Source organism: Choloepus didactylus, chromosome 27 (assembly GCF_015220235.1).
Source record: "Choloepus didactylus isolate mChoDid1 chromosome 27, mChoDid1.pri, whole genome shotgun sequence".
NCBI classification, from domain to species: Eukaryota; Metazoa; Chordata; class Mammalia; order Pilosa; family Megalonychidae; genus Choloepus; species Choloepus didactylus.
The window spans coordinates 15,339,021-15,356,472 of record NC_051333.1 but is presented as its reverse complement, the minus strand read 5'-3'; the positions used below and the strand labels follow the sequence as shown (position 1 = coordinate 15,356,472).

Below are 17,452 nucleotides of genomic sequence, written 5' to 3'. Positions count from 1 at the left end.
CCGCTTCTGCCGCAGGAGCCCCGACCCGTCCATCTCGGAATCCAAGGGCCTCAGAGTCGCGTTCTCCGGCGTCTGGAGCCCTGAGACCCCCGAAATCCACGGCGCGGAGCCCACGGTAGAGGACCCCGGATATCCCGGCCCTCAGCGCCCCCTCCTGGAGGAGCGGGGAGTCCGGGACATCAGCCCCGCCGGACCCTGGAGGCCGAGCCTCCCGTATCCCCGGTTGAAGAACTCAGAATCCAGGACCGCAGATTCCGCCAGCGGTTCCCAGAAATCCGGGCCCAAGACCCCCGGGTTGGAAGAAGTCGGGATCCGGACCGCTAGGGCTCCAGCCGGTCTGTTTTGGATTGCAACACCATCCACTTCAAGGGGACCCAGGAATTTGGGACTCCCCTCCGTTCCTTCCTGGAGGGGGTTTCATCCCGCCACTATAGTTAGGGAAACTCAGGAATCCGGGCCCCCGACGGCCCTACCTAGAAGACCCAGGAATTTGGGTCCCCAACGCCCCCATCGGAGACTCGGGAGTCGAGGCTCCCAGCATCCCCTCTTTAGAGGACCAAGAAATTCGAGCCGCCGGACCCCACTCTCCGCGAGATCCCGGATTACGGTTCCCGGATCCTGAGAGCCCAAAGTTCACGCCTCGGAGTCGCAGAGACCCGGGACGGCTCCGCGTCCACGCGGGGACCGCGTTGGGGTTGAATAGGAACCGGCCAGCCTCGGTCGAGAGCTGGCGGCTCCCGGGGAGGTGAGAGGCCCCGGCGGGCTGGGGGAGGGGGCGGCGCCGCGGCCGCTGAACAATGAGGGGGCGTGCCGGCGGGGGGCGAGCGGAGGCGCCGGCGGAGCTTGGGGGCTGGAGGGTGCAGGAAGGCGTTGGGGAGGTTGCGGCGGCCGAAGGGATGGGGATCGGGTCGCGGAGGGACCGACTGGTGCGGGGGCTCGAGGGCTCAGGGCCAGCGCGGTTCTCGGCGGGGGAGGGAGCCGTCTACAGGACCCTGGCATCCGGTCCCCCAGCCTCCTCCGCCCTCCCCTGGGACCCCGCCGCCTCCCGCCCACGGCTTTTCCCAGCCCTGCCCCTCGCACTCCGCTCCAGCCAGAGCCCAAACGTTCCCAGGGCCCCTGGGCCTCCCGCCGCCCTGCCTGGGGCCGCAACGCGACTCCTAGCTTCTGCGACTCTTCTGCGCTCTTTGACTCTTTCTTTGTCTCAGCCTTTCCATCTTTTTTTCTGTTATCTCTCCTTGTTCCCCCCTCTGTCACTCTGCTTGTCTTCCCCATTAGTTACTCTCCGGGCCCCCTCACTGGGTTTAGACTACACTCGTAACCCCCAGCCCCCAATCTGTGAGTTGAGCGGCGCGGAGACCCATGGGGTCTCCATATCCAAGAAGGGGGTCTTTCTGCAGGACACTCCCTGAGTACACTCAGCCATGCCTGAGGGAGCCCGTGGACTGAGCCTGTCCAGACCCAGCCCCAGCCTTGGGTGTGGCCGCGGAGGTGAAGTGTGTGACTGTTCAGCTGTGTGTGAGACTCAGGCAGGTAAGTGGACAAGACAGGGGCAGAGCCTGGGGGGTATTCACTCTCTCGTTCAAGGCCCTGAGCTCCCCTCTGTGGCCCAGTGCCAGTGACCCAGAAAGCCCCAACTCCCCACCCACACCCAAGTCTGGTGGGAGAAATGGGAAATCAAGAAGGGCAAGCCCCCGGCAGTGTGGTCAGGCCTGGGATGGGGAAAGTGGGGGGGGAACTGAGAACCCAAAGGAAAAAGCTGGGCAAAGACAAGGAAGGGTATTTCATGCAGAGGGAACTGCATGTGCAAAGGTCCAGAGGCAAGAGAAGGCTGCAGTTTTAAGTAACTGAACAGAGTTGCGTGAGACTGGAGTCTGGAGGATGGAATGTACCAAGCAGAGTGGCTGTGGGAGGCTGTGGGAGGTGGCAGGCTGGATAGGCCTCTTGGACTTTATCCTCAGGGTGTGAAGGGGTCTTACCCACTGGAGTGACAGGGTCAGGTGGGCAAATTAATAAAGATCTCTCTGGTTGGGGCATGGAGGAGGATTAGAGGGAAGAGAGTGGAACCGGGAAGCCCCAGGAGGTGATCTGACAGGGACCTTTGTGGGAGAGGACAGTGACAAGATGACAATGATGACATGATGACCGGGTGTTGGGCTGAGGGAGGTGAGCAGTTGGGGACCCCCTCTGACCTGTTCCCCACCCCCAGCTGCCCCTGCAGCCTCCTCCATGGCCTCCCCCCGAGGTTCTGGAAGCTCCACATCCCTGAGCACAGTGGGCTCTGAGGGGGATCCAGCCCCAGGGCCCACCCCAGCCTGCTCAGCCTCCAGGCCAGAGCCCTTGCCAGGGCCCCCCATCCGCCTGCATCTGTCACCTGTGGGGACTGCGGGTTCCACAAAACCCTCGCGTCTGGAGCGCGTGGCCCGGGAGATTGTGGAGACAGAGCGGGCCTATGTCCGGGATCTCCGTAGCATCGTAGAGGTGAGGTGCAGGCACCCGAGGGCAGGGAGACCCAGGCCAGCCCTCGGCCCCTGTGACACTGGTACTCCTGCAGGACTACCTGGGCCCTTTGCTGGACGGCGGGGCCCTGGGGCTGACCGTGGAGCAGGTGGGCACGCTGTTCGCCAACATTGAGGACATCTACGAGTTCAGCAGGTCAGAGGTGCTGCATGGTGGGGAGGGGGCTATGTCCCGTCCTGACTGGTACTTGGGGTGCCATGGCAGTGAGCAGGGGTCAAGGTGGGGAGTGAGGACCCAGGGAGGTGAATGGGAGTGTCTGAGCAGCTGGCTGAGGTCCAAATATTGGCAGGCTCCAGGCACCACGATGGAGGCTCAGGGCTGTGGCAGGTCTGGGATTGTGTCGGATCCAGGAATCATGTGTGGCCTGAAGAGTGCCACGGTGTGAGCAAGTGGGCAACCAACTCATCCCAGGTTGCCTGGGACTGTCCCAGTTTTGGTGCTGAGAGGGTCTCATCCCCCAAAACCACTCAGTCCCAGGCAAACCCAGATGGTTGGTCACCCCAGTGAGGAGGAGGATGGGGTTCAGGGGCCATGATACCCTCAGCATCTTTGACAAGGTCTTAAGATGACGGCATGTCTGGGAGAGCTGACTAGACCTCAGGATAAGGAGATCATCAGGGCTCCAAGGAGCCTGACCCCACCCAGGCTCAAGCCAGCTGGGTTGCAGGACGGAGGAATGTGAAGCTGTCCAAGGACAGAGTCTGGGCCGGTAGCACTTTCTCTCCTAGTGATCAGAGGCCCCTCCCTCTGGATGCGATGCCCCTAGGAGAGGTCCTGGCACCCACAGCCGACTGTTGGGATATCTGCCTCTGGGAGGGCGCCCCTCACTCCTCCCCTCTCCCCCACAGTGAGCTCCTGGAGGACCTGGAAGGCAGCAGCAGCGCAGGGGGCATTGCCGCGTGCTTTGTGCAGAGGGTGAGTCGGAGGGGGCTGGGGTCTAGCAGGGGAAGCAGGCCTGGGCTAGGCTAGGGGGGCTTGTGGGAAGCGGGGCCTGGGGTCTCCCTGACTCCCATGTCACCCACAGAGCGAGGATTTTGACATCTACACGCTGTACTGCATGAACTACCCAAGGTGAGGGGCGAGGAGCCCCTGCTGAGCCCCCAGGCCGTGCCCACGAGCCGATATGCCAGCCAACACCCCCCACCCATCCAGCTCCAACCCTGACCTTGGCAGTGCCTGATCTCTCCCTAACCTGCCACTGAACCCCTGCCAGCCCCCTACCACTCCTGAACCTTGGCCACTCCCCGGCCCCTCCCAGCCTGGCCACCTCAGCTGCCAGCCACCCTTGACCTGTGCTGTGCCCTCAGCTCCCTGGCCCTGCTGCGGGAGCTGTCACTGTCTCCGCCAGCGGCCCTGTGGCTGCAGGAGCGCCAGGCCCAGCTTTGCCACTCGCTGCCCCTGCAGAGCTTCCTGCTGAAACCTGTTCAGCGCATCCTCAAGTACCACTTGCTGCTGCAGGTCAGCTGCAGGCACTGGGGGGCTGGTTGGGGGTGGGGTAGGGGTGAGCCTGGTCCAGTTGGCCTCATGGTGGTGCACCTGGAGGGTGGATGGGCCCTGGGAGGATGGCCTGGGATGCATCCCCTGACATTCTGCACCTGACTATGCAGCTGGTGCCAGTGCTTGGCAGGATCCTGCTGGCAGTAGGGACTGGTACCAGCTGATCCCACTTTCTGTCACTGCCTCTGTTTGTCTCTTTCCACCTCTTCTCATCTCTGCCCCTATCTTTGTATCTCTCTGTCTCCCATCCCTCTCATCCTCTCTTCCTCCTCTCTGTTCCTCTCCTGTGTACCTGGCGGCTGCCCGGCAGGAGCTAGGCAAGCACTGGGCAGAAGGTCCGGGCGCTGGGGGCCGTGAGATGGTGGAGGAGGCTATCGTGTCCATGACCGCAGTGGCCTGGTACATCAACGACATGAAGCGCAAGCAGGAGCATGCCGCACGCCTCCAGGTGGCCCCAGAGTGGTGGCCCCAGATCCTGCTGGGTGGGGCGGTTGCAGGGGGGAAAGGACTAGAAGGCCTGGGACGGGGGAAGGGGGGTTGGTGCTTCAGAGGCCGCCATAATGAGTGGGCTGTCGCTAACCTCTGCCTTGGCATGTGTATGTGCCGCCCGCCCTGTGTGTCCCTGTGCCTGGTGCCCCTGTGGGGTCCTGACAGGAAGTGCAGCAGCGCCTGAGTGGCTGGACTGGCCCGGAGCTCAGCGCTTTTGGGGAGCTGGTGCTGGAGGGCGCGTTCCGAGGCGGCGGCCCCCGGCTGCGCGGGGGTGAGCGGCTGCTCTTCCTGTTCTCGCGGATGCTGCTCGTGACCAAGTGCCGGGGGCCAGAATACACCTACAAGGGGCACATCTTCGTGAGTTTGGAGATGGGGACGGGGCTAGAATAGACTTACAAGGGATAGGCTGGGGGTGGGTGCTGCATGGAGGGACAGCCTAGCTTAACAGGGCTGTGTTTGCCTGAGTCCGGGAATGGGGTAAGGCTCCTAGGAAAGGGGGTGAGGTCAGCAGATGTGGCAGTGGGAGGAGGGTCAGGCCTCGTCGATCTATTGACCTGGATTTGCCCCCTCCACCAGCATCTTCATGGGGCAGGGGGAGAAGGGGCCCCCCATAGAGATACAAGGAGCACTTCTCTCTGGTCCAGATGGGGGGGCACATCTTTCTATGGGGTAGGGGTCCTGAGCCACCTACAAGGGGTACATCTCTGAGTCCAAGGGCTCTGAGCCTGCCCCTCTCCGCCCCCACGTCCAGTGCTGCAACTTGAGTGTGAGTGAGAGTCCTCGTGACCCTCTAGGGTTCAAGGTGTCCGATTTGACCATTCCCAAGCACCGGCACCTGTTCCAGGTGAGTGCAGGGCGGGGCTGAGAGGCCAGGACTTCCCCCAGCCCCTGGGCCTCACACTCGGCTGCCTGACTCCACCCCCAGGCCAAGAACCAAGAAGAGAAGAGGCTGTGGATTCACTGTCTCCAGCGCCTCTTCTTTGAGAACCACCCCGCCTCCATCCCCGCCAAGGTACGGCTCCTCCCGCAGCTGGGGGCCTTCCCCCCACTACTGCAAAACCTTTTGGGAGACACTCTGAGCACAGGGGACCCCTCTAACATCTGCTGTGCAGATGGGGCATTAGGCTGCCTGGGTTTGAATCCCAGCCTCACGAAATCCCTGTTCTGTGACCTTGGGGAAGTAACTTAACCTCCTTGGGCTTCAACTTCCTCACCTGGGAGAGTAACAGATAATAGCACCTACTTCATAGGGATGTGGTGAGGTCTGCATGGGTGCATGTAGACAGCACCCATGGAAGAGACCGCTAGGCCTCTGTGGTGCTCAGAAACCCAGCTCCTCTCAGCCCTCGTCCCCATCTCTTTCAGGCCAAACAAGTTCTCCTTGAAAACAGCCTGCACTGTGAGTTGGGGCTTGGGGGCTGCGGGGACTGGGGGTGGGAAGACATGGACATAAAGGAATTGCTTCCAGGAAAAAGTGGGCTGTTAACCCTGAAACTCTCCCCTCAGGTGCTCCCAAAAGTAAGCCTGTCCCAGAGCCCCTGACACCCCCACTTGGATCTCCCCAACCTCGGGATACTAGAAGTTTCACCCCTGGACGAAGGAATACAGGTAAATGAGAGGGGAGCCCTGAGTCACAGCCCCCCAGGACTCAGGACAGTATGCCCAGCCCCCCTTCTCCTTTGGGAAAGCTGAGGACGCAGGCCCCCAGCCTCCCAGAGCTGAGCCCCTAAAGGATTCTGACCCCTCCTTGCCCCCAGCTCCATCTCCAGGACTCTCCATGACCCGCCGAAGCCGCAGACAGTCTGGTGAGTACTCATCCCCTGAAAAGAGAAAAATAATACATGAACCTAGGGTTGGGACAGTGGGGTGGGTCCTGACATCACTGTGTCTTCCCCCCAGAGCCGGCGAAGGACCCTTATGTCATGTTTCCACAGAATGGTCAGTGACTGCCCAGCCCAGCCCGGCCCATCCCTAGCTGTCTCTCTAACCTGCCTGGGGTGATGGGAAAAAGGGGTGATTGGGGCAACTGATCAGTTATAAGGAATAACTCTTGTTCCTGCATCTCACTGACTCTTTTCTCCTTCTCATCTCTGCATCCCCAGCTAAGCCTAGACTCAAGGTAAGAAATATCCTGGGCCAGGGCCTGGGGGCCTGGACTCTGGGTCTGAGTAAGAAGGGGGGCTTGGGCTTGGAGTCTTCCATTTGAGAGAGGAGGGGGCTGAGGGGCATAGGGGTTTGTTCCTCTTGGCTCTTGCCCTCCATCCCCTTTCCCTCCCCATAGCATGCTGGCAGTGAGGGGGAGCTGTACCCTCCCTCAGAGGCTCAGCCACCAGTTCCAGCTTCTGGACCCTCTGAGGACCTGGAGGACGCCGGAGCCCCTACCCTGGAGCCCTCTGGGAGCTCAATCACTGAAGAAATCCTGGAACTGCTGAACCAGAGAGGCCTCCGGGACCCAGGGGTGAGCTGGGGTCCCATCACTGAGCCCTGGGGCTCCAGGCTTGCGCAGGCACAGGGGCCAACCCCCACTGAAACCTTGGTCTCTTCCCCAGTGCCCACTGCGGCCGTCCCCCCCCGACACTCCTGCGTCCCCCGGAGGCTCCCAGATGCCAGTGGACGACGAACCCCTCATGTTGCAAGCCCTGCCCAGCCGGGACTCTTCAGAAGAGGAGGGGGAGGAGGAGGAAGAGCTGGAGACGGATGAACGAGGGCCTTCTCCACTCCACGTCCTAGAGGGACTTGAAAGTTCCAGTGCAGCTGACATTCCTGACATTCCCAGCCTTACCAAAGTTCCTGACATACCCAGTCTCCCTGAAATGCCCAGCCTTTCTGAAATTCCCGAAACTCCCCTCCTTCCCAGTCTCTCTGACATTTCCAGTGTTTTTGAAATGCCCTGCCTTCCAGCCATACCTAGTGTCCCCGACATCCCCAGTCTTTCTAGCACTCCTGCCCTTCCCTGTGACTCCTGGCTCCAGGGGCCCCTGCAGAAGCTGGATGAGGCTCTCACTGCCAGGACAGAACTATTCCCTGGAAGCAGTCCTGGAAAGCTGGGAAACCCTCCTTCAGGAAGTGGGCCAGGACAGGAAGAGGATGAAGAAGGGGTACCATTCCCAGATTTCCAGCCCCAGGATGCCACCCAAGATCAGGGATTCCCGGATGAGCTGGAATTCCGTTCTTGTTCAGAAATCCGGAGCGCCTGGAGGGCGTTGGAGCAGGGGCAGCTGGCCCGGCCAGGTTTCCCAGAGCCCCTGCTGATCCTGGAAGATTCAGATCTGGGTGGAGGCAGCGGGAGTGGGAAGGCAGGAGTCCCGAGGTCGGAGAGGGCAGCTTCCCGGGTCCGAGAGTTGGCCCGGCTTTACAGCGAGCGGATCCAGCAGATGCAGCGGGCTGAGACACGGGCATGTGCCAACGCCCCCCGCCGCCGACCACGGGTTCTGGCCCAACCCCAGCTGTCCCCCTGCCTGCCCCAGGAGCAGGCTGAGCCAGGTGAGGTCCAGGCATTGTGGATGGCAGAGGCTGCCCAAGCTGGGGCATCAGTCCTGACTCAGTCCTCCTTTCTTTGTGTACAGGGCCCCTGCCTGCTTTTGGACACGTGCTGGTTTGCGAGCTGGCCTTCCCACTGACCTGTGCCCAGGAATCTGTTTCCCTGGGCCCTACTGCCTGGGTTCAAGCTGCCACACCCTTGTCAAGGCAGGGAGACTGCCTCGATGGCCAGGGTCTAAATGTTTCACATTTGCCTGAGCAAGACCATCCAGGCATCCAGGTTCCAGCTACCACCCCTGTGCCCGAGCAAGGAGGCCTCCGGGTTCCAGCCACCACACCTTTACTCAAGCAGGAAGGGCCCTCAGGCATCCAGGTTTCGGCTGTTATAACTTTGCCCGATCAAGAAGACCACCTAGAAACCCAAGTTCCAGCTAGCACTTCTTGGCTGGAGCAAAGAGGCCACCTATACATACAGGTTCCATCCACCACTTTTTTTCCTAAGCAAGGACACCACGTGGACATCCAAGTTCCACCCACCTCAGCTTTGCCCAAGCAGGGAAGTTGTTCTGATGTCACGGTTCCAGCCACCACTCCTGTGCCCAGGGAAGGTCACCTAGACAGCCAGAGCCCGGCCAACACCCCATTAACCAAGCAAGGAGGTTCCAGGGATGCTGCAGTCCCAGACACTGCCTGGGTCCAAGCCATCAGTCCTTTGCTTATACCTGGAGGCCACCTGGACCATCAGATCCCAGCCAGCACCCCCTTGCCCTTGTCACCTGGCCTCTCAGACAGGCAGGCGCCAGCTGCCGCACCTTTGCCTACACGTGGAAGCCCCCAGGACCACCAGATCCCAGCCAAGTCTCCATTCTCTTTGCCACAAGACCTCCCAGACGCTCAGGTGCCCCAGCCACAAGGCCTCACAGACATCCGGGTCGAAGCCCTGACAGCTCTGCCTGAGCAGGGAAGCCTCCCAGACACCCAGGGCCCAGCTGCTGCCCTTTTGCTCAAGCAGCAAAGCCTCAAAGACATCCAGGGCCCAAAACTCAAACCCTTGTCAGAGCAGAGAAGCCCCACGGACGGCCATGTTCCTGCTGCCGCACCTCTGCCTGAGCAAGGAAGCTCTCAGGACATTCAGGGCCTGCCAGCCACCCTGGCTCAGGCCACCATGGTTCTGTCCAAGCCAGAAGGCCACTTGGTGTCTCATACTACCAAGCCAGAGTCTTTGGACTTGACGCCACCGCAGAGCCCCCCACTCCCCACCCGTCAGCTCCTGGGCCCTAATGCAGCTGCCCTCTCGAGATATCTGGCAGCTTCGTACATCAGCCAGAGCCTGGCACGGCGGCAGGGGCCTGGGGGAGAGGGCACCTCAGCCTCCCGGGGCCTCTGGTCCTCCTCTGCCCCCACATCACGGGCACCTTCACCACCACCCCAGCCCCAGCTCCCTCCGCCCCCAGCCAGGAGGCTGAGCTATGCCACCACAGTCAGCATCCATGTGGGAGGTGGTGGGCGGCTGCGGCCAGCCAAGGCCCAGGTCAGGTTGAACCACCCTGCTCTCTTGGCCCCCACCCAGGAATCTGTGGGTCCTCGCAGAGCCCAGGGGGCTCCCGATACCCCTTTCCACACATGAGCCAGGACGTCAGGCTTCCCGAAAAGAAAGGACTTCAATCGGATGCCACAGACCCCCAAACTTCACCTGGAAGTCCAGACACTGAATGCAGGTCCAAAAATTGCTGCCATTTTCCAACTCCAGGGATCTGCTTTGGTGAATGGCCCTTTACCTTGACATTCAACAGGGATGGAGAAGGGGATGTAACTATTATTTTGTTAAGGTTATAAAATTATAACTTACCATTCTGGAGGCAGTGGGGGATGACAGAAGACTTAACAAACAGGGAAGCCTGAAATAGAACATTTGGCAAATCTCAACCCCCTTTGAAAATTATTGGAAACTGGACCCACTACAAGTTGGTGTCTCATTTCAGGGAGTTTATGAACCTCTTGGTGCCCATCCAGGAACCCCAAGTTAGGAAGCCTTATTCCAAGCAGGCTGACTAGGAATTCAGTTCCTTAGCTCTTGCCCAGTTCATGTGTCCAACCATGCATCCACCTTCTCTACATCTACCTGCAACCTACTCTCCATCTATCCATCTGGCCATCTCTCCACCATTACTTTCCCTCCCTATCCATCTTCCAGTCCATCATCCCACCCATTTACCTTGTTTATCCAACCATCTCTATCCTGTCCATCCTCCTACCCTCCCAATCTAGCATCCATTCCTCCAATATCCCACCCATCCAACCCTCTCCATCCATCTCTTTATATTTATCTCTGTCCATTCATCCATCCGTCTCATCCACCCAACCATCCTCAATCCAGCAACCTAGCCAACCATCATCTCTCTACCTCCACCCATCCATTCATTTTAACATCTCTCCAACCACCCCTCCTTAATTGGGTTCCAGGAAGTCTTGGTACAAGAGTTTGCTGATAGAGAAGTCTGTTCCACATCTGTCCAATTTCCCTTGGCAACCTTTATGAACATCCCAATTCTTGTACCCACCCACGTCAGATCCCCTAGTTCCTCTTCAGTTTGGGACCTTCTACAATGCCTTAACATGCTCACCCCGTCTCCCCCCAAGAAGGTTCAAGTCACAGAGACAAAGAGCTTTTACATTAGCATCCTTCTGCCCCTTCCCAAAAGCAGGATATGCAAAGAAGCATAACTAGCTTCTTTGGTAGTAGTATTGACTTCCTTCATTGAACACTCAACCCCTGCGCTTTAGCAGTCTCAGTCTTCCCTGGATTTCTGTGAGGCATCGTAGCATCCTGGCTAAAAGAGTATATTCCAGTTGAGTTCAAGCTTTTCCACTTAACTTGGTGTGACTCCGCCTCTTAGCCTCGATTTTCTCATCTGTAAAATGAGGACAAACAGTACCTGCCTCATGGGATCGCTGTGAAGATTCAGAGCCTCCCAAATGGGTCTGAACCTCTGGCTCACCAGGGCACTTATTAAAATCATAGATCCCCAGGATCTAGCCCCAACCTACTGAATCAGAACCTTCAGGGCAGGGGCCTTAGGGATTTGAATTTAACAATCAATTTTTTTAAATGGCGAAAAAGCTGAGATTTATTAACTGTATGCCACAGGCTTTACAGTCACTTTACATGAACTAATTCACTTTTAATCCTCATGACATGGAGCGAGGATGGTTTTTAATCCCCCCCTAGGGATGAGAAAACAGGTACAGAGTTGCCCAGTTACTAAAAACCGTCAAAGCAGGGACTTGAACCTGATCTGGCTCCAGAACCTTTGCTCGGATTTGCTGAGTGCCTGTCCTGGGCCAAGTGCTGCTCTTGTACTAGGGGCACAGCAGGGCATGTGTCCCTGCCTGTGTTCGGCTTACAGCCTAGTGCTCCAAGGGCCCCAGGATATTCTGATAATTAGTTGAATAAAGTAGCCAGCACAAGACCTGGCTCAACGAATGTTAGTTGCTGGTTCACTTCTTTATCGAACGCCTACTGTGGGCCCCACAGTGGCTGAGGCAAACTCCTTGGCCTGGAGTGATGGAAGACTCCACTGCCGCCTCTCCAAGGTCAGAGCTCAGGATGGCCTTCCCCTCCTCTGCCCCCAGCTGCACATTCCCAGCCGCCCCCAGCTGATGGAAAGTTCCCAGCCCGGCCTGGGCTCCCAGTGGTGCCGGAATTCTCGGTATTTGTAGAGGCGGCTGGGAGGGAAAAAGGGCCTTTCTACTCCAAGGCTTGGACTGGGGGGCAAGGAGAGGGGTGCTCCTTTGGCCTTTCCAGGTGGATCCCAGTAGTGCTAAGCCAGGAGCTCCAATGGGAGGTGTCTCTGGCCCCCTGGGAAAACCATGGTCATGAGGGCTGCCTGAGCCCCTCCTGGTCAGCCCTTACATTCCATTCCTGCTGCCAGCCCTACCCCTTCTTCAAGACCCCAGTTCTGACATCCCCTCAGGAAATTTCTTCCTCCACCTACTAAAGGCTGCCTTTTAGAGCTGCAGCTAAATCAGGCCCAGAAAGGATGAGGGTGTTCCCACTGCCCTAACTGGACATTAGGTTAATGTCCCCTAAAACCCAGTTAACCCAGTCCAAACTCCAACGCAAAACTTGGTGAGTTGCAGAACAGTTTTGCCTCTAAGCCTGTTGTCTCCTCTGTAACCAGGAGACACCTGTCACTAACCTCATGGGGACACTGTAGGGCTGTGCCCAACAATGCTTGGCCTGGCACCCAATCGGGGCTCAATCAATCCCTCCCCCTACCTGTAAGACTAATCCTATAGACACTAGCATTGTTCAACAGAACTTTCATGATGGAAATATTCTATTATCTGTGAGGCCTAGACACCAACATCTGTGCCACTGAGCCTTTTGAGAGGACCACAGCTACTGTACTGGAGAGTGCAGTATATACAAAGTTAAACTAGACAGGCTTGGTGTAACTTAAATTTCAAGTTTCCCCTTTTATAAAGCACATTTGTGAACCCACCCGCCAACGTTCACATGTTGACTTGGCATGACGTGTTCCCCGTATACTCAGCAGTGAGAGCAGGGTGGACGCCCACTTTGAACAGACGGGCACAAAGGCTGCCACTGAAACAGAAATGCCCGCCACACCTGGCCCCTCTCCAGCTCCATACAAATTACTGTTCACTCAACTCATTCTAGCCCCATTTGCACTTCTCCACTGTCAGCAACACTGACTCACTCCGTGGGGGTGGGAAGTGGGCTGTGGTCACATGGCAAGGCAGGGTTGGGCATGAAGCCAGCAAACAAATGAATGAGAGAAGCACCCAGAAGTGCTCTCCCCAGTTCACTTTCTGTCCTTCATCTCCCCCAGAACCCACTCGGCCCTCCAAGTTGGGTCAGGTGCCTCCCACGGGTCCCAGTGGACTATTTCCCAACCCGTGTGCCCTTGGGCAAGCCCTTAACTTCCAGATGCTTTTCCTTTCTTCCTCTGTAAAACAGGAAAAAAAGCTGAAAGGCAATTTAACCCATGAGAACACTCAGGAAAACTGACTACTCTGAGCTCATGCAGATGGACAAGTCCTTGGATCCATGCTACATGCCCCAAGAAGAGCATCACTGAACACAACTAGGACCTGCTCTGAGGCCGGGGAGGGCCTGCCCCCAAGAAATATTGCTGACACCCAAAGGATGGAACAAGGCAAGACTAATAATTGAAGAGAACAGAAAAGGTGGTTGACATGGTCTAGACAGAATTTACTAGAACTAAAGGAAGACTAGAAAGGAGAAGCTGGTGGGAGCCAGATCTCATTACTGCCCACACTAAAGGTCTACACAAGAGAAACTCCTTTCCCAGCCCCAGGCAAGGCCAGGGGTGGCCCTTAGTAACTGACTTTACAGATTACACCCAGGCAGTCCCTTCCCCACCTTCTTTGTAATCACTCGTGCTATCATTAAAGATTACAGATGAAATACATTTCTCTGCTTTCCCTGACAGGCCATTAAAAGATCAAAAAGATTGAAAAAGAAAAATCTACATGGAGACCCCACCCACTCATCTATGCAGCCACCATAGGCCCAGAACCACCCCCACTTCAGCTGTGCACACACAGTAGTGGAGGTGGCAGAGAGACAGAGACCGGGTCTGCTTCCACCTGCCTTCCATCCACACTAACCCCAGAGTACTGGTGGTTGCTGGGAAGGACTAAAATCCATACCAGCAATGGCCAGGGGTGTTTCCTCTGTCTAGTGAAAGTCCCACACAACCACAGAAGACCACAGCAGTCCTTGAAACCTTAAAATCCCACAGCCCTTGTTTATTATGAATGTGAACCCTGCTCCTCGTAGCAGGCTTATCGGTAGGATTTCTGGTACCGAGCCCGCGCACCAGGGCCTCCGAATTTCTTGGATTCGCAGCGACGGGGGTCAGCTACCAGCAGGGTCCGGTCGTACTGGATGAGGATGTCTTTGATTTCCTTCTTGGAAGCCTCATCCACGTCTGGGGTTAAGAGAAAGGAAGGGGTAGAAAGGATTTAGATAACAAACTGTCCTCCTCTTACGCTCTGAAGTTCAGGGCCTGAGCTAATCCTTGACCTGCCTCTACCCACCCACCTAAGGGGAAGGCCCTGTTCACTTACATTTCTGGTAATAGGCCACCAGGGCTTTGGAGATGGACTGGCGGATTGCTGTGGGGAAGATGCACAAAAACAGGGCACGTGAGCTTTGTGAAGGCCCAAGACTAGGGCCTTACTCCCAAAACCACCTACCACCCAAAAGTGCCCAGTTCTTAGAACTCACCATAAATCTGGGCCACGTGACCACCGCCCTTCACACGGACACGGATGTCCACACCAGCGAACCGCTCTTTGCCCAGAAGCAGAACAGGTTCCAGGAGCTGGAGGAACAGAGGACATGAAAAGGGTTGTTGTTTTTTTTTAGGTCACTACCTGAATAACATCCCTCCTTATCGATATCCATCTTCTGCCACTAGCCTCAACATACTAGTGGAGATGGACTGCCGCCCTGGGCCTCTCTACAAAGCCAGGAAAGCAGAGGTGATTCAAAGCAGCCAGATGAGACTGCTGCAGTGGAAGGAAACCTAGCACAGGTGAAGGCAACCCTGTTTTTTGATCTCTCACTGGGCCTCTGATTCCCCATCTCTAGGACTGGTTTTCTTAGAATGCTGGCACTTACGCTCAGCAGTAAGGAAAACCTTTACAACATTCAAGGATGCCAAGAGTGGAAAGCCACATCTTAAGATCTGTCAGGTATCTTTCCTAGACTCCCTGCCCCAGCTATCTGCCCTCTCTTTGAGCCTCACAATGATTTCCAGAGAAATTACGACTATACTACAAACCTCCCCTTCCAATTCTAGCTCTCTTACATGTTTTCTGCCTGGAACCCTTCTACTTTTGCTCACAGGTCTCCTCCCCTAAGAAGCCTACCCTGACACTTCTTCCACCCTGGTTTAAATCAGAAGCCGCCTCTGAAATCCCCATGCCAGTCTGGTTGGGCCAGTATCTAGTAATGGGTCCAGTCTACTTCCGCCATTGGACTGGGAGATTCATGATGGCAGGGCCTGGGGCTATCTAGTTCACCACTGGGTCCCCAGCACCCAATACAAGGGCACACACAAACAAAACCTTCAAATAAACTAGTGAGCCAATGATGAGCAATTAACACTGAATATCTTTTTCACAAGAGTCTTGGACACTAGCATATTAAATTCTTACTGAGACCCTGCAGTGAAGATGTTTTGCTTCCCATTTAAAAAAATAATTTTTAAGGAAAGAACGAATACATTCTCGTATGTACTAAACAGTCTACGTAGAGAAATCTAATTTGTTCTCCCAGCAGCCCTTCAAGGGAGAAATCCCCACTTTACAGAAGAACCCAAAGCAAATAAGACAAGTGACTTGCCTAAGGTAAAATGGCTAGGAGAGGTAAAAGCCAGTCTTAGGTCTCTCTCCACTCTGAACCAAAGAAATTGGGCCCAGACAGGAAAGGGAAGACCCTTTTCACAGCCAAATACTTAAACAGACCTAGGTCCTATACCTATCTTTTTGACCTTATTGAGCCTCTACAATGTCCAGAACCTACTCTAAGGACTTAAAACTTCCATCCCTGTCCTCACAGAGCTTAACACTCTAGAGATGAAAACAAACCATCCTAAAACATAATAGATGCGCCGCCTCTCAAAAAACCAGGCCAAGGAAGCTATGGTATACCCCTTGCCATCGGGTCCCCAGTGGGTGGGCTTCCAAAGACCCAGTTATCAAGAATCCCGTTAATCTTTAACTTTAAAATTTCACTTCCTCAATTCGGTGTTTATCATACATTCTAAACCCCACCTCTACTGTCATTCTTCCACCCCAAACTCAACTTCCAAATATTCTAATACCACATCTCTCAGCTTCCGAGTCCCACGAATTCCAGAACCCAAGGATTTTAACATCTCCGACTCCATAACCCTCCCCTCAACCCAAACGCCCTTTTCCCCATCCCATTACCTTGTACTGCAGCGTGCGCGGCTCGATCATCTCCAGTGGCCGCCCGTTCACCTTGATAAGGCCGTTGCCCCGTTTGCAGTGCGCCACGGCTGTAGCCGTCTTCTGTTGAGAACGAAAAGGAAAGCGGTCCGCGTGAACTCCGGACCCCAGCTCCCAGGTTGGCCCCAGACCCCTACCTACCAGCCTTTCCTAGATCCCGACCTTCTCCGATCCCTCCCGGAGGGTGCCCGGCCCACCTTGCGTCCGAAGACCTGCACGGACTGCAACGGGCCCTTGGACGGCATGCTTGCTAGAGTAGACGAGAGATCCTCACCGCGCGGCGCCGTAACCGGAAAAGGCAGGCTCGGGGCTACCCAGGCCACTTTTCAGGGTCTGCGCAGGCGCCGTGAGTGCTGCGTCACGACAGGAGAAAGCTTTACGACTCCTGTAGTCGCTAGGGGGCGGAGCCTGGATTAGCTGCGGGAAGGTGGATCCTGGGAGCGGAGGGGGCGGGACTATGGAGGTGGGAGGGAGGGAGGGGGGAGAGGGGACCTGGGGAGTGGCGTGTGCACAGGGAGAAGGAGAATGACGACGGCTCCTTTTTATATCCTCGGCCCTCGTTGGTCATTGCCGGTTTTCCTTTGTATTCTGGCTCTGCCCTCTTTAATAATTCCCTCGGTTCCCCTCTATTATCAATTCTCACTCTCCCTTAAAAAGGCCTCTCCCATCCCTCCATAATCTCCCCCCCCCCCCCCCCCCCCCCCCCCCCGCTGGAATCCCTCTCCACCAGAATCCTCTTCAAATCCGCCTTTCCCAGAATCCTATCCTGGAGAATCCCTCTCCCAGAATCCTTTTCGTCTCAAAGCTCCCTCCCCCAGAATGACCTTCACTTCAGAGCCCCCTCTCCCAAGAGTCCTCTCGAGATCACCCCCAGATCTCCCTCTTCTGAGCCCTCACCCTAGAATCCCTCTTTCCCTGAATCCCCCTCCACTCGGGAGCCTCTCCCCTCCCCCCAGCTTCCCTCCCTAGAATCTTCCTTTTTTCAGGACCCATTACCCCCAGAATCCCCTTCCTTCAGAATCTCCCTCCCCCCAGAATCCACCTTTCTCAGAACCTCCCCCATCACCCTTCCCCTCCCTTTCAGGATGGCCTCCCTCAAAATCTACTTTTGAAGGGAATATTCTTCTCTTCAGAGCCTCCTCTCTCCAGCATTTTCGTCTCCTGGGTCCCCTGGAATTTTACTTCCCTAGAATATCCCTCTCCTCAGAAGCCACAGACCCAAGCATCCCCCTTTTTAGGGTCCTTACTCTAGACTCTCTCTTTCTCCAAAAGCCCCAAATCATCTCTTCATTCTCTCTTCCAAATCACCCCCCTATCAGGCCTCCACTCAACAGAATTCTCCATCCCCAGCCCCCCAACCCATTTCAGGAACCCCAGAATTGGTTGCCCTCTGGTTACCCACAGACCCCCACCACCACCACCACCACCAGGATGCTCC

At 56.5% G+C, this 17,452-nt stretch overlaps 2 protein-coding genes across 2 annotated transcripts; one reads left to right on the top strand and one right to left on the bottom strand.

Annotated features, from left to right (window-relative positions):
- Positions 1 to 621: 621 nt before the first annotated feature.
- On the top strand, positions 622 to 11,467 carry PLEKHG2 (pleckstrin homology and RhoGEF domain containing G2). The gene is given in 20 exon segments (XM_037819596.1): positions 622 to 745; positions 1,380 to 1,530; positions 2,207 to 2,478; positions 2,552 to 2,652; positions 3,366 to 3,432; positions 3,542 to 3,588; positions 3,825 to 3,975; positions 4,325 to 4,462; positions 4,669 to 4,860; positions 5,255 to 5,347; positions 5,429 to 5,515; positions 5,869 to 5,902; positions 6,010 to 6,111; positions 6,261 to 6,308; positions 6,403 to 6,441; positions 6,606 to 6,622; positions 6,785 to 6,961; positions 7,053 to 7,986; positions 8,070 to 9,539; positions 9,542 to 11,467. Coding segments are annotated over 19 exon segments (4,356 nt in total). The 5' UTR covers positions 622 to 745; positions 1,380 to 1,421; the 3' UTR covers positions 9,820 to 11,467.
- A 2,286-nt stretch (positions 11,468 to 13,753) lies between these two features.
- RPS16 (ribosomal protein S16) lies at positions 13,754 to 16,367 on the bottom strand. The gene is made up of 5 exons (XM_037819597.1): positions 16,212 to 16,367; positions 15,976 to 16,077; positions 14,264 to 14,360; positions 14,104 to 14,151; positions 13,754 to 13,964 (listed from the first exon to the last, which is right to left on the bottom strand). The coding sequence occupies exons 1-5, from the start codon at positions 16,257 to 16,259 to the stop codon at positions 13,819 to 13,821; spliced, it is 441 nt and encodes a 146-aa protein (XP_037675525.1). The 5' UTR covers positions 16,260 to 16,367; the 3' UTR covers positions 13,754 to 13,818.
- Between the last annotated feature and the right edge of the window lie 1,085 nt (positions 16,368 to 17,452).

Excerpts from the sequence above, each read along its gene's own strand:
- RPS16 (XM_037819597.1), bottom strand. The coding sequence starts at position 16,259 with ATGCCGTCCAAGGGCCCGTTGCAGTCCGTGCAGGTCTTCGGACGCAAG. Across the intron at positions 16,078-16,211 it reads TGCAGGTCTTCGGACGCAAG|AAGACGGCTACAGCCGTGGC; the intron begins GTGGGCCGGGCA and ends CGTTCTCAACAG. Across the intron at positions 14,152-14,263 it reads TCACGTGGCCCAGATTTATG|CAATCCGCCAGTCCATCTCC; the intron begins GTGAGTTCTAAG and ends TCTTCCCCACAG.